The sequence below is a fragment of the Perissodus microlepis genome, chromosome 19 (genome assembly GCF_051167445.1).
Source record: "Perissodus microlepis isolate ML-2025 ecotype Zambia chromosome 19, ASM5116744v1, whole genome shotgun sequence".
NCBI lineage: Eukaryota > Metazoa > Chordata > Actinopteri > Cichliformes > Cichlidae > Perissodus > Perissodus microlepis.
The window spans coordinates 14,814,567-14,836,174 of record NC_140479.1 but is presented as its reverse complement, the minus strand read 5'-3'; the positions used below and the strand labels follow the sequence as shown (position 1 = coordinate 14,836,174).

General features: G+C 38.6%; 1 protein-coding gene across 2 annotated transcripts in view; it reads right to left on the bottom strand.

Annotated features, from left to right (window-relative positions):
- Positions 1 to 222: 222 nt before the first annotated feature.
- Positions 223 to 21,608, bottom strand: part of kif6 (kinesin family member 6) — a 77,966-nt gene continuing 56,580 nt past the window's right edge. The window contains exons 14-23 of one of the 2 annotated variants that reach the window (XM_084915141.1): positions 17,518 to 17,620; positions 15,384 to 15,439; positions 7,598 to 7,648; positions 6,881 to 6,968; positions 6,623 to 6,758; positions 4,716 to 4,804; positions 3,964 to 4,050; positions 3,753 to 3,857; positions 2,660 to 2,772; positions 223 to 1,811 (exon numbers count right to left, since the gene is read on the bottom strand). In XM_084915141.1, the coding sequence (XP_084771267.1) occupies positions 1,795 to 1,811; positions 2,660 to 2,772; positions 3,753 to 3,857; positions 3,964 to 4,050; positions 4,716 to 4,804; positions 6,623 to 6,758; positions 6,881 to 6,968; positions 7,598 to 7,648; positions 15,384 to 15,439; positions 17,518 to 17,620 (845 nt within the window). In that variant the 3' untranslated portion in view covers positions 223 to 1,794. The remainder of the gene's footprint in view (positions 1,812 to 2,659; positions 2,773 to 3,752; positions 3,858 to 3,963; positions 4,051 to 4,715; positions 4,805 to 6,622; positions 6,759 to 6,880; positions 6,969 to 7,597; positions 7,649 to 15,383; positions 15,440 to 17,517; positions 17,621 to 21,608) is intronic. The other variant, XM_084915142.1, reaches the window with a different exon arrangement.

Sequence of the window (21,608 nt, the reverse complement as noted above, 5' to 3'; positions counted from 1 at the left end):
AGGCTTAAAGTTTACATTAATTAGAGGTGTGGCTTCTTTAGTGACAGGTGAATACAGACACAGGTGGCTTTAGGTGCAAAGGGAAGGAGGGGCTCAGGAGTCAACCCATGTAGACAGCAGCCCAGTCCTGCTGTCAGTCTTCCAGCGCTGGACAGATCCGCCTGCCTAATTCGGATGGGAGTAATGGTTCGGAGGCATTGGGAGGGGTGGGGGGGTGGGGGTGTCTGTGTAAATGAGATTTGAGTGTGTGTGTGTGTGTGTGTGTGTGTGTGTGTGTGTGTGTGTGTGTGTGTAACCTGTGTTCAACTTGAAAGAGTGTCCTTTCACCCGGTTAAGCAAAAGTCAACAGTCCTCCAGGTGATGCAGGTGACCTTGAAGTATAGGAGCAGATAGTCAAAATACAGTCCTTTGTTGTTTTGGGCAGTCTTGGCCTTGAGTAGCTGCATGAAGGAGATGGTCATTTGGGTTCAAATTAACAACTGCATTCCAATTTCACATTTGGTCTAAATGTCCATCACTGGTCATCAGGTCTCTCAATTCCCGATGCAGAGCCGTGAGCTTCTCCAAGATCTTATCAATATTGCGTTCAGTAAACACAGTCTGAGTACTCACGGCTTGCCCATGGTCAATCGTGTTGACCAACCGTGTGGGGTTTTGAACAGCTGTAACCGCTTTCTTTGTTCTTCGATAAGCCAGGTCCGCTCCAGCTCCAATCAGCCAGAATTCTGTTATCATGGTCCAGAATAGGTAGATCTCGTTCAATGCTGTCCAACGAGAGTGTCGCCAGGAAGCGACGCAACCGGCCATCGCATATCCAGCAGCAAACATCTCTGCAGGAGAATCGGGCTCTCCTAAGCCCAGGCTTCTCATCAAGAATAGGGTGTCAATTTTGTTAAGGGACCAGTTGATCAAATCCATAAGTCTTTAAGTTTTAGAGAACAAGACTGAGAGACTATCTGAGGGTCAGAGTGAATGCCTGATGTAATTTTAAATCTGCTGCACAAAAACTGTTTTTGCTTATACGATCTCATACAGATCATCTTCAAATTTCAGGGAGACGTAAGAGCTGTTAGAACTGTAGTTGACAGTGGTTTTCCACTTTTTAGGATGGAATTTTCCAGTTAAATTCCAAAGGGAAAAAAAGCCATTGTTACACCTATTACATATTATCAAAGAGAAATAAGGAAGCACTCATGAAAAAAGATTACTAATATAAATGGCAAAAGAAAATGAGCTTTGTGCATCAACAGCTATGATCTGTGGATTTTAAATCACAAGGCAGGCAGAGTGGAGAGTTTAAACCTAATACACAAAACAAGAAACTCAGAAGTAAGAACAGCAGTAGTGTGTGTCGTAGCATCGCACAATTCTGCTTCATTTTTTTGTACATTTTAAATAGGAAAATGTCCAGATATTATACACTTTTACACCTCTTTTGAATAAAGTAAAATTAGATGGAAATATGAAAGTTATTTGTTTCTGCATCATTTACATAGTTATCATTCATTACTTCCACAAACTGGAGCAGCCGGCTTCCGACTGGCCGCTCCTTCTGATATCTTGAGACAACATTTGTCAAACAGTTGGAGCAGGCTGTGATTTCCACTCATGACCATTATATCACGTCATTACCAGGAAGAAGCCAGTAACTGAGTGTGTGCATTTGACAGCAGGCATAATATCTGCGTGTGTGTGTGTGTGTGCGTTGTATTTCTTGGAGAAGCCTTGTACCCATGTACCGGGTCATGAGTAATTATTTCAACTGGTAGACGTGGAGGTCAAACTTGAAACACATCACTGCTGATGTTTGCCTGAAATTCAGAAAACAAAGAAAAAGTTACAATAAGCTATTGTGTGGTGATGTTCATTTGCCTTTGCTAGTGTTACTACACTTCCCAGAACGCACTAGTGTCTTGGAAGGTGTTTTGGGAAGATGTATACACATAAATATAGAAAGAGTAAAAATTGACACTGGTAGTGCCCAAATAAAGTCGAGGAAAGAAAGATAGAAAACAGGTAATGAACAAAGAAAGCAAAGAATAAAAGAGTAAAATGAAAAAGGAAACAAGTTAGTAAACATTTAGTAGAGAAAGCTATAATGATGGAAGAAAAGACGAAGAAAAACAGTTTAATAAACTAATAAAGCAAGAAAACAAGCAAGAAGAAAGTCAGCAGTTATTTTCTTGATAACTCTTGAGATTAAAAATCTTTTTTGCAACAGTGTCGTGACCAAGAGAGATGGCAATACATTCAAGTAACACACATGAATCCATACAGCAAAAATACTGTATTCAATATTAATGTTCAAGCAATTATTGAATTAATTCAACCTCAAATTCGCTCAGTAAGACTAGCTCCCTAAGTTGTAGTGAATGTAAGCTGGTAAGTAAGGTTTGTAATAAACCTCAGGGCTTTGTGAAAGGGAGTGTCCACCATATATGTATGCTGTCTGTGACCATAATGCAACACTGTGACAGAGAAGTGGAAGCAACAAGTCCCTTTATTCCCTCAGTGGACAGAAAACGAGGATAAAGAAAGCTACGAAAAGTCCTGAAAGAAGCTAAACTTTATTGTCAGGCCAGCAGAGGGCGGTGTTGAATGCATAATGCATACTGTGCTTAAGGTGTGTTTTTTGCATGTGTGTATCTGTGTGTGTTACCTGCCCTGCTGACGAGATTCTGCCTAGCCCTGATAAAGGCCAGGATGTCAGCATCAGTTTGCTGGTCTCCAGTCAGCGGAATAGAGGATGAGACGGTGGCAGAGGTGAGGGTCCTGAAATGTATGAATAGTTACTGTGACAGGCAGCCATCATCATTCATTGCTTTAACAACCCAGCAGTCCTGTTATTCTTGACTATTCGTAATCCAGAGGTTTATAAGAAACAGGTAACAATGCAGTCTCTGTGCTGGTGGAACAAAAGCACGAGTGTTTAACTGTGATCGTAAAAAGGTAGCTCAGGCAGCAGTTAGGCCTGTTTGATTTGTTAGCACAGTTTGTAGACATTACTTCACAAAGATATAAAAAATCATAGCCGTGCTCATGACTGAAAAAAAAAACACTGCAAAGCTATAAAATCTACACGTCTATGTACAGATTTAAGTGCTGTCCGCACTTCAAAATGTCGACAATAAATCCAAAGAACTTTCAGTTTGTTTTAAAAATGTAAAAAATAAACAATAGACAATACAAGGACTGTGATATCTCTTATTTCTAAAGAGATATGAGTGAAGTCAAGAGTTTCTCTGAACATGTTAAATGGCAGAACTCTGAGAATATACTGGAAATCAAGCTCTGTCACTTTATTCTTTACAAGTGAAAGAATAGAATACATGCACCCCCATAATTATGTTCATTAATCTGTATTAAATCTCACAGGAACCCCTGTGAGATTTAAGAAATGTAAGCATTTTATTTGTAAGTATTAGTTCAACGATGTCATCAAAACTAAAAACATAATAAAGATTGAAGTTAATAATAAAGATTCAAAGTTAAAGGGCACACGATAATAAGCATAAAAACCCCAACGTAGCTACATGTGACAAAAGAAAATAAAATATTTTTTAGTAACATGTAAAAATAAATAAATTTACACCAACTGGTAATGTTAAAAAACAAAGTTATACTTAACAAGGCTGTGTCACTGACACTGTAGGGCCTAAATATGTTGTTCCAAAAGATTATTTTGGCCAGAAATAGTTTAAAACTCCTCTTTTGATTGTAATATTTGTCAACCTTTGTTGTGATTCACATACTTCCACTCAGAAGAAGGGGTGAAGTCTGTCACCTTCTTGTTCACAGGCTTATTGTGCCATGCTGGCACAGCTGGTCCTGGAGGTTTGCTTTCAAGGGTAAAACTTCTGAAATTCAAAGAAAATATATATATATATATATATATATATATATATATATATATATATATATATATATATATATATATGAGAGGATCAGTGAAGCGTAGCTGACCTGAGCTCCTCAGCAGAGATAGAAGGATCTGGATTCAGGTGTTGGCCTGCTGGCAAGTCTCTCACAGTACTGCTGAGAGCAGGAGCCCTAATTAAAATTAGAAGAGTATTTCATGAAGACTGACAGCAAAATACCACAGAACATTATATCATCTGTAGGAAAGTTAAAGTTTGCATGCATGTACATGAGCCAACCACCAGAGGAAGCTACAACACAAAAATAGTTTGTAGCAACATTTTGTTAATGGAGTTTCTGCAAAGTTCACTGAGCTAAAACTAAAGCTGCCATATTCTCAGCTCCATTTTTCTAGTTCTTGTACTATATTCCTTATAAAAAAAAAAAATGGTGGTTAATAATTTCTTTAATCATTTTCAACATTTGTGATGAAGTTTATGTCTTTTAGTATTGTTTGCATCTTTCACATAAAAACATTGTTTTATTGATTTAACATTGTTCCAGCAATTGTTTGCTATTTATTAAAGTAAAAAAAAAGGTTTTCATAGAAACAAGCTGCAGGTTGCTGGCTAAAAATCAAGTGTACAAGCACGGAAATGAAAAGGAAACTATAATATTATTAATAAATCAGTAAAAAGAGAGTAGTTCTCATTATAACTTTGCTAGTTTTGATACGTGTGTGAGCTGAATGGAAGCTAAAAATGTCTATTTAATACACACATATTAAGAGTGCATACCAGCCGACTGGCCAGACTTTTATTACATCTTTTGCAAGGCTGGGCAAAAAGCAATCTCACCCAAATCCCGGAGCTCGAGGTGTAGATGGCTGTATGGTCCTGTTCAGTGTCCCGGTGTGACTTTGGGCTGCAGCCTCTGGCTCAGACTCCTGGTTACAAATAATGAAAAGTTAATTTACTGAAATATTTCTGTACCACTTCTCTACAAAAAACATCATGCCAGCCTGGTAACAGTTAAATGCAATGTGGCCATAGTTCTCTTTAAAAGGACCAGACAACCTTAGGTATTTTGTGTCTTCTGGCTTTGCCATAACACAAAGTTTAAGCGATCGCATGTGTGCAGAACAAAAACAGAACAATAAACGTGTGAACAAAGCTGATGAATATATACAGGCACGAAAAAGGACATCCTGCTTTGTGGACTCAAACTGCATGTGTAAGGCCCGTCTGTCGGATTTCCTCTGCTTCCCATTCGTCACTCAGTGACACATTTCCAAACTTTTCTCAGATGTGAATGAGATATTCTTCTCCATTCATAAGATCAAAACCAAAGAGCGGCAGCCAGCGACGTCTGCTCATCACATGTTGGTGCCTAACATCTTCTATGCAGTTGGTTTCCGAAACCAACCACATGACAGCCATCAAGGCTGAGGAAAGCGTGCGAGCGGAGAGACAAGTCTAACTTGGTTTTAGACATGAAATTTTATCAGCTTTTCTCTCTTTAAACTTTTGCAAACATATTCTTTCATCATATGGTGAAGACTTATCTCTTATTACCCACAGAGATCACAGACAGATATAGCCATGTAGATACTGGTAAAGTACTTACACATCATACGGTAAAAGCTCAAAAGTTGGTTAAAGGTACATCTGAATGAATTATATTTGAATTTTTTCTAGTATCTATACTTTGGGAAATAATATTAATTCCTCCATCTTTCGCTTTCTTACACTATACTTTACACTGTGAACTTTTTCACTGTGACTTTGACTGGACCATCGCAACACCGCGATGCTTTTCTTTTTCAGCCGTTCTGTTGCAGATTTGCTGCTGTGCTTGGGATCGTTGTCCTGTTCTGTGACCCAGTTTGAACCAAGCTTTAGCTGTGAGACAGATGGTCTCACATTTGACTCTGCCTGAGATGTAGCTCTTGGGTGTTTTTACAGTTTTGCTGAGCGCTGAGTGCTCCGGACCTGGGGTGAATTTCCTGGGATGTCCACTTCTGCGAACATTGCGGCATTGTCCTGACACACATCTGAATGCTCCAGACCGGCAAAATGCCAAGGCTCCTGCTTTTATAAACATGCTCACACATCCTGATAATTAATTAGTGAATTGGATTATCAGCTATTTAGCCTCTGAATTCCTATGGAAGCAGTACATAGCTGTATGGAAACTTTATTCTTCACATGTCTGTTAAAGACTGTTAGCCAACAATTTCAATAGCTAAATCTTTAGCTACTAAAATTTATGCAATATTTATAGCGTTATGGCAACTATTCTCCACTATGTTTAGCTGGCTGCCTCCACTGTGTGACATTTTGTTCCTGTTAATGCTATCTGCTGGGACTGTCCATCATCTGTTGCTGTTCCCCTAAGCTGCTTTCCAGGCTCTTGTTTAGGTCACAAAGAGTTCCATGAAAATGTCTTTGTGTGTATTTGCCTCCTACATATCTTCCCCCCAGGACCCACTGAGCATGATGTTGAACAGAGGCTGCAAGGGTCACACTGGTGCCATAAAGGCCCCACAAGTCAAAGACAGATGCATATCAACTTACACGACCACAGAGCCCTGCATTCAGAAAACAAACGAAGGAAGACCACCATAAACAGAAAGACAAAAACCCAGAGACAAGGCTAATGTCAGACACGTCTTTAACACTCTTCCCTGGACTTTACATCAGGCTCCCAGATGCTTTATGTGGTGTTGTCACATGGATAGGTAGAGGAAGGTAAGCTCAGCCACCTGCAGACTGGAAGCTTCCTGGCTCCACCACTTATGGAAGTCCTTCTGGAGCTTGACCTTTGACCTCTCCAACAACAGCTGCAGATGCTCAATCTCGGTCCTCAGCACTTTTAGACGGCCAACGATGCTCTTGTAACTGACAGGAGAAATTAACGGTACCGCATTCATCTTTTGTCCACGTTACGAAGGATTTGCTGTATCCAATCAATGCAAGCAGGGTCTGCCATAGTAATTCATTAAAAAGCACTACAAACTCACCCTTTTTTTTCTTCCTCAATGTGCTTGCAGAGGTTTTCTTCAGCTGGGTCAAACTCCTCCTCAGACCCTGTGTGACTTTCCATGACACCTGTGGTGTAGAATTGACAGGTTGCAGAGATGACAAAAGAGTTAAAAACAAAAAAGAAACACAGTCATGTTTTCTATAAAATGACAAGTGCAAGATTAGAAGCTGAGAATTTGTGTGTGTCATGAGTCCATTGGCTTCAAAGAAAGCATTTAAACTTTTGGCCTCGGATAATGGAAACCAGGCTGCTGTGAAGAGCTCTCTGATGCGGAACTCCAAATAACAAGAAAAGCCTTCGGGTGGGAGGTGTTTGCATGCTTTGCAACCAGGTTTCCTCATCAAAGGTTTTATGTCACTGATCAAAACAGTCAGAATGGAGCAAATGAAGGCGTCTTAGAGCCTGAGCCGCCCAGTCTTTGGCCAGTAAGCTTTCATTCACTGAGGCTTGCTGCAAAAGCTTTGAAGTGGCCACCAGCAACAGTTGAAAAGGGGCCACAATGTGCTCAGCGTTTATCATCCTGTTTTGAGAAGAGTTCAATATCAAAAAGATGATAATAAAGAGACCTGATACTTCCTCAAGCTGCAATTCCAATGCAAAGGCAAGAAATGTGCAGAAATGTGGTGAATTAGAATTGCTTCACATGTTTGTTGTTTAGATGTTGGTGTGGGCAGAAGTTATAAATAATTTTTACCATAAGCGGCCCTCTGTCTCCTCCGCACATCCAGCTGCTTCTTCAGTTCAGCTGAGAGAAGGAGAACGACAACAACATTTTTTAATTTCCATCAAGAGACTCAAAGCACATCAATCTCCAAGGCCACTGGGCTTCATAACTTAAAAAAAGTGGCCTGGTTCCACATGATTTCATAAAAGTCAAGCGAGTAAAATTTGCATGACATTGTTTATGAAGAAACATTTGGATTGTCATTCACCTACTTAAAACGCCTGCAATGCAAAAGAGTTAAAACCCATGTGCTGCCTAATACAGGGAGTCCTCATTATAACCCAGAAGAAAAAAACATTATTTCAAACATTATTCTTGATGATCGGCATGTTTGATTTGGTAAGATACTCCGAAAGCTCTCTCCCAATTTATCTAGGATTGAGAGTGGCACCAGCTAAACTTCTATCCATAACAGTTCTTTCAAATCTCACACTTCGTTTTTGTAATTCAGCTGTAATCAACAATCTCACGCAAATCCTAAAGCTCCCTCTGGAGTTGGCCTGTCAAACTCTATTCTTCTTAGACATTTGAACCTATGATTTATTTCCAGATGATTAACCTTTTCTGCACATTTCTAACTTCTTATTTTTACTCTTCAACTCTACTAGACTGGCTTTGCATGACTTACAATTCAGAATAATTCATATTTACCTTATTTATCTTATAAAGTGCGTGAGTACAGCCTCTCAGTTCATCCTCTGCCTAAGATCTATATGATCATCATCATCATCATATCGAGCCAAGAATAGGAAAAAACTGTGTGAAACAGTGTTTGGAGGAGTATGAGGCCTCACAGGGATTACTTCTATATACAATGAGTTCATAAGTTGAAAATTTTCTCAAGTTTATTATGATTATCTACTATACAGTACTGCAGGAAATACATCAAAACAGAACAATAGTCAAGATAGGACATGGTGCTGATTTATAAACTTCCATAGTCAGTAAGCAAAGAAGCAACAAGGAGGAGGCATTCGGGTGAATGTTGATTCTTGTGGCTATAGTGCAGCCTTCACATATGGGCAAGTCATTTACTGTTGCTGAACTGAAGTGTTTAATTACATTGTTGGAGAAATTGGTAATAAACCACTTCGGTAGTAGAAGACAGTTGTAAGTAAAGGGACAAAAATGTCCAGGGATGCTTTTGCCATAAGACAAACACAGGATGCAATTTCATGTTTAGATCAGAGCCAGACTACAAGATAAAAGCAGTGTTGAATGGCAGTATCTTCTGTGGTGTTTCCACACAAGTCCCACAGGTGTCATTCACTTATAGACGCTGCTGTGCTGCAGCTCTTTGTATAATACAACCCTATCTCAAGTGGAAATCAGAAAATGGGAAATCCAGATGAAGTATGTGGGGGAAAAAAGGGGGTGTGGGTTTCTGTAACACCTCACATGACGCCACAAAATGGTTGGATTAGAGCTCTTGCTCGGCTTTCTCCTGTGGAATACGTTAAATCTGTTTGCAAAGTGCCCGTGTAACCAGCTCGTCTTCCAGGACCACTTTTCTGAGGGTTTCAGTAGACAGCAGAGACATGAATGGATGATGTGAAACATTACAAATGAGCAGCCCTGACACAGTGTGCCCATGATGACAGTGTTTTTCCAAATGCCTATGGAGTATGAAGCTGGGTTGTGTGTGGGTAGCTGAAAATGTAGATGTACTGAGACGCCCTGTGGCTTCGCGTTGTGGTGAGGTGGGCAGCCTGAAACTTCACTAACAGACAAAGCTCTCTCAAACATGACCCACAACCCCTTTCATAATAACATAAAAGGATTAAAAAATATTTATGCCATGACCACGCTATGATGACAGGGTACAAAAAAGGGGCAGGGAGCACGTGAAGGCAACATAAAAAGCACATTTTTTTTGGTTGGCTTTTGTGTTCACTCTGATCCGTACATGGTCATGGCCAAAGTATTCTTTAACAGATCTGTTATATTCGCCCGAAGCCCCTGCATGGCCCCACCCTTTTATTTAGCCATAAATTTTCCAAATATCTTCTGTGTAAACTCGTCACACATCTCTCTTAAAGGCTCATGGACTGCACCCAAGCAACGATCTCTTTAAAATGGGTTTGAAAAATGAACTACAAAAACTGCAGTTCTTCTAATGTCCACTTGAGGTGGGCTACAAAAGTGAGTACTGTATAGACTCCTATGTTACAAATCAAACTTTAAAGCTGAACTAACCATCTTTGCAGCCTGTATGCAGAACACACTTTTTTTAAAATTCTTTTAAGGAATAAAGTTTGTATTATTAGGAACGTGGATTCTAACGCAGCCAGTGTTTTTGACACCTTTCTGAATACTTTTAATGCAGCTGTCTGACAAAAATGTGGCTCATTTGCAGACAATCCAAGAAATATGTTAAGTATGCTCCAGTTTTAGTTGGTGAAGTTACTGTCTATAGATCCATGTCTTTGTCTCCTGCCTTCCTCCGCTCACCCGGTCACGGCAGATGGCCGTCCCTCCCTGAGCCTGGTTCTGCTGGAGGCGTCTTCCTGTTAAAAGGGAGTTTTTCCTTCCCTTTGTCGCCAAAGCTCTTGCTCATTGGGTATCATATGATTATTTGGGTTTTGTCTGTTTTCTCTGTATTATTATAGGGTCTTCCCTTACTACATAAAACACCTTGAGGTGACTGTTGTTGTGATCTGGCGCTATATAAATAGAATTGAATGGGATTGAATTTTTTTTTAATTTAAACCTTTATTTAACCAGGAAAAGTCCCATTGAGATTAAAAACCTCTTTTTCAAGGGAGTCCTGGCCAAGAGGCGACAACATGTTGAAATTACAAAGTTACATACATATTATAATTTAAACTGAACTGCATGTAGCCATCCAAGCTAACCAGTGTCCCATTCAAACATGGTCACTTCTGGCTCAAACACAAAACAAAAACAATCAAAAAACAAGAAAGCAACAGGTAAAAAGCTCCAAAACAACACAATAGGTGACAACACCACTGCTACATCTAACTTTTATGTACAGTCTGTGCCTGAATCAGACAATCTGATTCAATGATTTTGACCAGGATTAGACTAATAACCTAAACAACTAAATACCATACCACACCTACCATAAATGCAGCCAAAGTTTGAGATAGAAAATGTTCAATAGTGACTGTGTGAACTGTGTTTACAGTAAAAGACTGAATACTGGCCAAGGGACAAATATCTCTTATTTCTTCAGGATCTGCAGGGTATCAGTGGGAGGGAGGAGACACCATATACCCAATATGACTCTGGTTTCAAAAGGGTTAATGTACAACAGATTTACCTTTTTACCTGTCCCAGCAATGATCAGAGAAATAAAAAAAGAATCAAAACTTTTTGGTCACAAAAGCCAGTTCAAGTCCCAAAACAGACCAAAACAACAACAACAAAAATCCAGGATATTTGTCAAGTAAAGGTGGGGTGCAGACTTCAGTGCTTCTATTCTCCATCCAGGACAAGATTGTGAGCTCAACACCAAAAACTCTTCCAAACCACACAGGGTCTCCCCCCCCCCACCGTCAGTAGACGTGCTGTCGACTTTAAAGGCTGGTTTCAAGCTACAAGCCTCAATAAATATTTGGTGATTTTTGTGGCCGGGAGGTTGAATGTGATATGCCACATAAATACCAAAGTGAGGTGAGATTTGAGCACCATACTTGCAGCCCAGCTTTCCAGCATCTGACCTATGTGTAGATGAAGAATAATATTCACAAAGTAATCTGGTAAATGTTTAAAATTCACAAGACAAATAAAGAACCGCAAGAACACAGGAAGCAAGATTTGTTTCTATTAAACAGAGAGCTGCACTAAACATTCTCCATTTTTGTAGGACAGCTGGGTTCATGCTGCTGTTGACTGAGGCTTTGACCTAAACTATGGACTTTTTATAAACCACTTTAATATATATACGGCTAATAGCACAGGAATTAATCACAGAAACAGTCAGCACAGTAAAATGCAGCTCATGTTAACAAAGACTACAATATTTCTCTTCTGGTATTTGTTCTAAAAAGTGTGGCACATCTCTGGCTCCATACTCACTTTTCCTGCATCTGTGAGTCACTTCAGCAAAGGTGAAATCAAAGTGATACCAAAGACGGTGTCACATGCTCAGCCCAAATTCCTCAGCAAAGTAAGAAACAACAGAACTGCCCCACCAAAGGATGTTAAAACTGGTGTAAAAACAGGAGGCGTGTCTTTCTAGGAACATTATATAAGAAATCTGGAATTTAGAAATTTTTCTCAGGAATAAATATATAACCAAACCACTTGAATATTCAGAAAGCGTTAATGATTTTGATTTAGGACAACCTCCTGCCTCCACATACATGCATTTGGAACTGTAGCTGCCTTGTAAAAATACGGCAAAGTATTACTGTGCTGCAGAAAACAGAAACAGAAAACTGAGACATAAAACAAAACACAGGAAAACTGAAAGGCATCACCAGAATAGCTATGAAGTAAAACAAAGAATGAAAAGACTCAAAGATGTCACAGAAAAGCTTGCAATCTGGTAGAATAAAAGAAATCAATACAGTAATCCAAGAAAAATCCAACAAAAACCAAAACCACCACCCCCGGACTATGACAGCTGGGGTTCTTCTACAGTAAATTAAAATAAATAAGAATGTTCAGAATGTATGTTCTTATACAGTGGTTTTACTGATCTAGGTCAAATCTGCACATACAGTATCTATAGCACCGTAGCATTGGCAACAGACTAAACAGGATATTCCAGACATCCATCTCCCTAACAAAATGTTCTGGTTCCTCCAAGGATTTCCCAATCCAGATAACATATATAATTTCTCCCTTTCCAAATTGGGAATGCTCAGAAAACCTCCAAAGAAACAGAAGAGCAATGGCTTTATTCTGAGCTCCATCCTGATGTCCAAACTGTTCACCCTGTGTGTAAACCTGCATTCATGAGCTCACTTTCCTGACTACTGCTCAGATCTCAAGTACCGATGATGACTGAAACATAGATTGACAGGTGTATCAAAAGCTTAGCCTTCTGGAGCCATGAAACCACGGTCTCAGACTTTGAGGTACTGATTCTCATTCTCGCCACTTCACACAAATTGCTTTAGTGGGAGCTCAGAATCACATCAGTCTCATACTCCTGCTACAGAAGATGTGCATCTGTGACTTTCTAAATAGATATCTCTTCTTTCGACCTATGGTTTCAGAATGCGTCTCTGCAGTAGGACTGATCTCTAGAGTCATAGTGCGGCCAAGAAATACAGCATAAACTAGAGACTGATCCTTCCTCTAACCCTCAAGTTGGGTCCTTTAGAAAAAAGCACATTATCCTAAAAGTTTCCATGTTCTCCTTTAACCATGAGACACAGGTGGTGTAAAGTTTCCGAGCAAACCCTCCAAGATGGCATTAAAACACAGCGAGCCACTTTCCAGCCACTAAAAACACCATCTCTCATCCAGGAAGAATGCAGCTCTGTGCACCTAAAAATGTAATAAGCTTTGACAGCATTGAGATGTTTGACTAAGATGAGGAATGTGGATAAATTAGTAAAAATCCAGTTTTTCCTCGCTTCAGCCTCAGTGTGGTCTGCAGAACACATTTAAAGAGTTAATAATCTGCATGCTGTCAGGGTTGATTTCTGCATAACATGTGACATATTCGTCTGTGTCAGCACCTCGTGCAGTGAAGGCTAAAGACAAAAAAAATTAATTCAGAGGGTGATAAGTGTGCACTGGCATGTGTGGTGCTAACGGGCAAATGCTACTAAACCACTGAGCGTGCTCAGAGGCAGCGCTGATGCCAGGCGTTGGTGTAAACCTATCCATTTCAACGGCATGTGAAATGAGCCACAGACAGAGCAGGGAAATTTATAAATGTAGCTTGCAGTAGTAAACGCAAACCAGATAAAAACACATTTTAACTGCTCTGAGTTTACTGGAAAGTTCAACCAAACATTAATATCATTTAAACTCACTGCCAGCGGCGACAGGACTCGGCTTTTAGTGTTTCTGTAAACAGCAGCAGGTTATGACACAATACTGAGCTTCTAACAAGGCATCTTTTATGATTTCTATATTAAAGTGCACCTTCTCTGCTTTTCCTTTTTTTTCTGTATGGAACAGCTGTAGGAGTTTTTAAAATGAAGGTTTTTTTTACCTGCACAAAACTGAAATGAAAAAAAAAAAAAAAAAAAGCAAAAAATAAAGAAACGCAAAAGTAACAAAAGAAAAAAACAAGAGAGATCAGTAATAACTAATAGTAGAAGAAGAAGAAGAAGAAGAAGACTACTCAGTGCATCTAGCCTACATCAAGAAAATTATCACTGGAATGTTTTCAGATGTCTGTTGCTATTTAGCGTAATTTAGCTCAGTTCCTCAAAATGTTCTGCATTCTCAGAGCGTTGTTCTTAATGGAAGCCCCATCTTGTGTCATAGAATGTCGTGTTACATGGAAGTATGACAGACTCCTAGTTCAGCTTGTTTCAGGCAGAGAATGAACTCATAAACCAAGTTTACAATACATAAGAATTATTTTGAATTATGACTCATTTAGAGTCCAGAAATAAAAATATTTACTTGGAAATAAGAAACAAAGTGCAGATGAGACAGAGACGGTCTCATCTGCACTTTGGGTCACTTGTGGGCATTTAGAAGACACACATTGTGTAGTGAATATAGTCCCAGACTAACAACATAAGGCTTAGAACCACTCAGCTTTGGCCTAAGTCAATGCCAAGTTTACCCGTTATGGATATTACACAAGAGCACAAGAGTGACAGCCAAGTAAAAAGCACAGGTTGGAATCTTCAGTAACAGTAACTCTTCAGTAACAGGCTGTTTCAAATGTATTAATATGAAACTTGTTAAAATAACTGACCAAAATAACTAAATTGGGAAATATTCAAAAGTAAAGACACAAGACAACAAATCCAAGAAAAATAAACCTGCATTATTGTCGCCTATTGTCAGACAGAAACAGGTGAAGTAAAATATGAAACTAGTTAAATATTAAATATTAATCGAGCTGAGGACGTTATGTTGCCATAGTAACAACAGAAGCTTCCCAACATCAAATCAACGCCCTTTCAGCTTCTTCCTATACAGTGGTATAAAAAGTCTTTGTCCCCTTCCTTATTTCCTATTTTTTTAATATTTGTCACACTTAAATGTTTCAGATCATGAAACTAATTTTACTATTAGACAAAGATAACTTGAGTAAACACAAAATGCAGTTTGTAAATAAAGGTGTTTCTTATTAAGGGGGAAAAATCCAAACCTACATGTGAGGAGCAGGGGCAAACACTGTTTTTACACCACTGTATCGCCGAACACACAGAAAAAGAAAAAACCTTTTGAAACATATAGCGAAAGGCTGTTGCTATCGCAGCATGAACCTCCAAACTGCTCGCTCTTTGGTCTTAGCTTGCTTCATGCTATGTTAGCTCTTCTGATGCTGATTTGTGGTGAATTAAACACAGAAGAACACACCACTGAACTAAATGGAGCGTCTTATCAACTGTATCTCAGTTTCCATTAGGATGATCAAGTCCTTTTGCACTGCTTCCCAGCAATTTGCTCTCCGATGTGTGCCTTTCTCTTGTTTTGTATATATCCCTCTCTTCTGTTTGCTATTAATTCCTGATGATGTCTTTACTATTTATATCTTTCTTTTGAATAGAGGGCTCTATTCTATTCTATGACAGAAGACTGCACACCTGAACATTACGCAGCTCTTGAGTGTAATGTGTTTTTCAAAAAGAATGAGAAAACTTACTGATTCTGTTTCTGGCTTCATTCAGTTCCTCTCCAAGTTTCCGGGCCTCTGCTGATCTGTTCAAAAGAATCAAAGAATTAAAAGCAAAGTTCACCCCCAAAATCACATTTACATATGCTTCCTCTGGCCTGTTGTGCTGTTTATACATCTGGATTGTGGAAATGTCTGGTGTCTCTTGAGGATAGAAAATCCACTGAAAAACAATACAGCAATAATGTGTCTTTACTAGAGATGTACCGAGCCGATATTACGTATCGGTATTGGTCCGATACGGACGTAAATTACTGGATCGGATATCGGAGAGGAATAAAAAATGTAATCCAATCCATTAAATATCAAAAAAGCACCTCACAAAACTTGCGACACGGCGTAACTCGGCTCATAACCGTAGCACGTTGGAGCAGTGTGCTCACGTGATAGAGCAGCTGTGTGTATTTGTAGCCTCCCTACCAAACTGGCATTTCATCTCCGAGGAAGTGATCCCAGAGAGAAGTAAAGCAAGTGTGTAAGTTCATCTCTGAATGTTTGTAAAGCATTCCCACGTTAAGCTTAACAACCGATATATGGAGCGAGTGGCTCTTCTCTCTCCCTCCCTCTCCTGTTGCTACTTCAGTCATGAAACTGCTTAATGATCAGCTGATTGGCTTTTCTGTCGCGAGTCCCTCTCTCTTCTTTGTTTATCGCCCACTTCGCGCCAGAAAGAGGAAACCAGCGGCTGAACAACAGCAGCACGTTTAACCTTGATAAGCTGTTGTTAGAATTTATTTAATATTACTTTCTGGACCAGGATCCTTTTCTATGCAGCTGACCGCTGGTAACTGTGCAGGGGCGGATCTAGCAAAGTTTAGCCAGGGGGGCTGATAGGGCATTAACAGGGAAAAGGGGGCACAAAGACATACTTTTCTTTCTTATTCTTATTTAAAATGTCTAGCTTTTGATAAATAATTATCTGAATCTTACACCCAAAGTTTTAATCTGATGTAAAATGTATAGAAGTCCATTACTGTATATAGTAACTGTTAAGTCTAATATACCCTAGTAAGCTATAGTACTTTTTCCTTTGGAAAGATACCATCTGTGCAGTCTGCAATTCTGTTGAAGAAAGATGTTGAATCTATTTAATTATTCTTGAAAAATTATTTATTTCTGTGCATTTTTTTTCTATTTCAACAACTATGCAGAAACTGTTGAAAGTGTTTGCACTGTTGAAACACTGAAACACATTTTTAAAACCTTAAATCTCTCTCTAGCACTCGTTTTAATAATCCTAATGAAAATTATCAGTCCTGCTTAGTGGTCAAGTTACAGTGCATTCGTGCTTCACTGAGATAAAGAGGAAAACAGGCTTTCAATCCAATTTCTTCTAAAAATTACTCATTTGACTTTTCAAAAATGTTTTGGTTGTTCAGACCAAATGTAAAGCAAAGCTTTTTCTCTTTACTCACACATATACAGTCACTTAAATGTTTCTGGAATTCCACAAATGTGGAGTATAAAAAAATAGTTGTAATCCAGTTACAATAAAACAGCTTCAGAACTTATCAAGAATTTCTCTGATTTCCTTCACTTTCCTGCAGGTCCTCTTCTTTGTCTTATTCTGTTTCTATATCAAAGTGAAGTAGAGACACATGCTCCTCCATTTCTGATTCTGAGAATTCTGGAAATTGAAAAAAAAAAAAAAAAAGACGTGCCCACCTTGACTGATCCACCCAAAAATCTTTATTTACAAAATGCTAACTTTAAGTTTCTTTAAGTTCCATACATAAGTACAAAGTAAAATGTAAAATTTAATGGAACTCAAACAAAAGAAACTACCTTATTTGGATTACATATTTCCTTAATGATTAATTATCTGACTAAATAAACTTTTGATTTTATATATGTAATTTGAATTTTACTCAAAACTATTGCTCCGTGTTTATGAGGGCAAAGAATCATTTTCCTGAGTGAATGTGACTTTGTTAACCACATTCATGTGACCACTCAGACTGATTCCTGGTGTTAGAGAAAGAGGTGCCCGAGAAGAAAACGATATCCTTGAAATGCTGAACTTTGTGGTACTGCTTATACGTTGAAGTAGTCTGCCTTAATTTGGACATTATCAGGATAATATTTTGTTCTACTAGTCATAAACCTCTGTTTCAGCAGACTTTTGTTGTCTTCAATGGTTAGGTGGTCTTCATGGTCTCTTATGAAGATCTCAAAGGCCTCTTGTTTTCCCATTGACAGCTTGGGGCCTGAAAGAGAGAGAATAAAAATCAGCACTGAGATGCACAGTGTGCTTTATTTTATGAATCATAAACACTGTGTATATCAGCAGCTCCACGGTAAAAAACATCATCTAACTTGCGCACTCATGCCAGGTCCTGCTGTGCAAATAATAATGGATAATAATGGATTGGATTTATATAGCGCTTTTCAAGGCACCCAAAGCGCTTTACAATACCACTATTCATTCACTCTCACATTCACACAAATGTGAACATGTTCCCACATTCACCGGTACTCGACTCCAGTCTGGGAGCCAGATGTGCGCTACAGAGCTCTACTGATATGGCTGATTATCGCGGCATTTGATGATTAGCGAGAACATAAACACAAATATAAACAGCAGTTCTGAACATGTCAAGATTACATAGCGGATATACCCCACCCCTCGCTGCTCAACCTCAGCAGTGCATCGCACATCAGGAAACATGATGTTGAACTTCCTGCTCACTGCTCAAGTTTTTATTAAAGCTGTACACATCTGCTTTAAATACTGCACTTCCACCAAGGGGATAAAACACAACACAGCAGAGAGTGTTGATTTGGTTTCCCTCTGAACATGCGATTGCATTAGAAAGGCTGGATTGTCAATTTTTTTCTCAGGAAGGTTCCTAAAGGAGTGAAATGACCCAGACACATCTGTGTGGTAACCATTATGCACCATCTCTGTGTCCAAATGCTCAGTCACCTGGAGTCTAACTACAAAGCTATGGTTAGACTAATATAAACACATTAGCAAAGGAAGGATGTTTATTTGTAGGTTAAATAGTTCTGAATAAAAGTTCTTGTTGAGATTCCTGATGGGCAGAGGCAATTGTCATCATATGGCAGAAAGAAGACACCAAAATCTGACCAAACTCGACCTAAGAAAATCCTTGAGAAGAGCCCATCCACAAGATAACGTTAATATGTCACTGCATGGTTTGGATTACATTGCTTGAAAAAGTTCACACCCTGACCTTAAATACTGACACTGCAATCTTAGTCAGTCAACTGTGATTTTTTTCTGTTGCCTCCTTAAATAACACAATGAGATCAGTACAGATTATATTGGTATTAGGGAAAAATCTTACAATTAGTGCACTGTTATTTTTCATGCTATTACATGATAATAAATCTGTTGTATAACCTTTATTTCTCTTTGTTTAACACAAAAAGCTAAACTTGTATGTAGACATTAAATGACTGGGAGCTATTTATTATTTATAAGTGCTGCATGTATCATGGTGACTGGAATTCACTCTAATTTTTTTCTGTTTTATTAAGAAGGCAGAAAAACAAGTTGTTGTTTTCCTCTCTGTTACCAACTGTTTTCCAACTGTTCCTTGGAAAATCCAAAATGCCACCATGATTTCCAATAAATCCCCGCACCCCCCGTTAAATCTGTGGACTTATCCGTTCTAACCAAAGACATTCGTACACAGGACACTAACTCATGTGAGATTAATCGTGGGACAGTTAGGAATGCTGTTTCTTTATTTTTGGAAAGTCCTGATTAAAACCAACTTAGACGTGCGCTATAAGAGCCAAACTCTACAAATCAGCATGAGGGGATCTTGAGGGGAAATGCACTCCGGTCGACTCTTGTAAAATAGCAGCATTCCAGGAATATCTAAGGGTGATATAACATCATATTATGTTGTGCTCACAGAATTTGTGGGGTAATGAGATCACACGGTCCTCAGGCCAACTTTCCTCATTTTTCTTTTCCGTGCTCCAAGTGCAGACAAACCACAGAGGTTTGAATGTGTTGTGACTGTTGTTGCTGCTTCAACAAATTTTAGAGGTGAAATGCCAGCAAAGAGAAGAAGCTAGGAGCTTTCACAATTATTTTTGGGTGAATTTTATGTTCCTACTGCACTTTCTCACTCACCGAGGTGTCTCCATTTGGTCCAGATCACAGAAACTGCTCGGTCTGCTAGAATCATCAGCGTCTCATTACAAGCTAGCTGGATTTACGTTAAGATCTAACTCTCGCTTAAGACTCGTCTCATTTCTGGTTAATTCAATTCTTTAACAGTCTGAGCCACAACAGGAACACTTTGTCTTTCTATCAGCGCTCTATGAAAAGAACAGGAAGGAGACACTGTACATCTGTACCTTCATAAGACTCTAAACACTCCTATTAGTCCTGTTTTCATTGTACAGCAAACGCAGCAGAAATCCAGCTCTATGACGTAATGTGCGCAGAGTGCTTCTACAGAGACAGTGGTAATCAGAAAACCCTTCCTAATGTCCAGGTTCTATTATGTGTTGGCTGAGCTAGGAGGCCAAGAAGAGAAGGAAAGAACAGAGTCTGACAGTATGGCTTTCAATAATCACAAATGGTTTCCATGGAAAGTTCATCATCATTATATTTACAGTGCATCTTCAGGGGACAGTGATTTTCATCCAGCGACTGCAGCAGCAGGACCCAAAGATTAGACCTAATTGAAATGTACATAAACAGTCAGCGACCCTCTGAGCATGCGGACATGATAAGTGTAGCGCATTTGTTTTAAATTAAGACAGAATAAAGAACAATGATCTAATGTGCATATAGTTTGAGTCTCCAAGTGGGTCATGGAAACCAGCCACTTCAGATGAGAAACATATGATATCTGCTCTATTGTTAAAGAACTGCGTCAACTGTGTGTCCCTCTGGTATTCTGCTCATTCTGTGTATTTCATAAAAAATGTATTTAGAGCACACATAAGCAGACGCACAAGGACAGCTGTATTTTTCTTATCCTTTTTTCTCAATGTGTTACTATATGGGTCTAAAAATTCAATAGTTAGGTACTGATTTACTACTGTGGCATATTAAATAAAGGTAACAACAGAAATAGTAAGGTTTTTGGAAAGAGTGCTAAAGTGCTTTGCAAAGAATAAGAACATATAATAAATAAATACAAAGGAAAAGCACGTTTTGAGCAAAACAAACAAAAACCTTAAATAAATAAGGGTGCAAGCTGGCTGAGGGAGGTGGCATTTTCTGAAAAAAAAGTTGATTAAAATTAAAAAAAAACAAGGGATTCTGAGCTAATAATAAAATTCAAAAATCCTAAAATATTCTAAAAATGGAAAATAAAGAAACAAACAAACTGGGAAAACTGGGAGGTTTCTAAAAGATATATATTTAAAGGCATAGGCAAAAGTAGGAATAAATCCGACATTTTCTGATATGAAAATTGTAATATTAGGAAGAAAACCTGTGAAATGAATAATAATAATGATAATAAAAAATACATTGATGAAGGGAGGCAACATTCTGAAAAACAAAAGGATGAGATATGTAAGATTAGACTTCAATTTACATGAAAAAATTGGACATTTAGAAAAATGAAAGCCAAAATAAATAAAGATAAAAAGCTGAAATTCTAATCCACCAGCCTCTGTAAAACTGCTACATAAAACTGCAGAAACAACAGATGTTGCACAAAGCTCGTCTAATTCAGTGTGTTATTATGTTCTGAATCCACCCATTTTATGACAGCGTCTCTTTAAAGCTTGAAATTAGAGTTAGAGCTACAGTTATTATTATTATTCCCTTAGTGAATTTGACTGCAAAGTGTAATCTTTTTTTGTATATTTTTTCTAGATAATCTACAAAATATTGATTTTTTTCCTCTTCTAAAATTTGTGCATTTTTCCTCAAAAATCGAATCTCAGAGTTTGAGAGTTTTTCTCAGAAATGGTCTCTTTTTAAACAGAGAATAAAGAATGGACCTCATAAATCTTTGTAGAAATGCAGCATGAACACCAAAGTCTAAAAAAAAAACAAATAAATAAATATTGACCCCACCTGTGCCCGACATAAAAAGCATTACAACTGTAGGAAAGCAGAGTTGTTCCTAAGAGCCTGCGCCTTGGATCCACTGTCAGGGGATACAGAGCAGACTTGATTCTACAGAGAGCACAAAATCACCTTTTAAGTGAAAGGATAAGACAGGTCCATTTCACCATAGATGCCCTCCA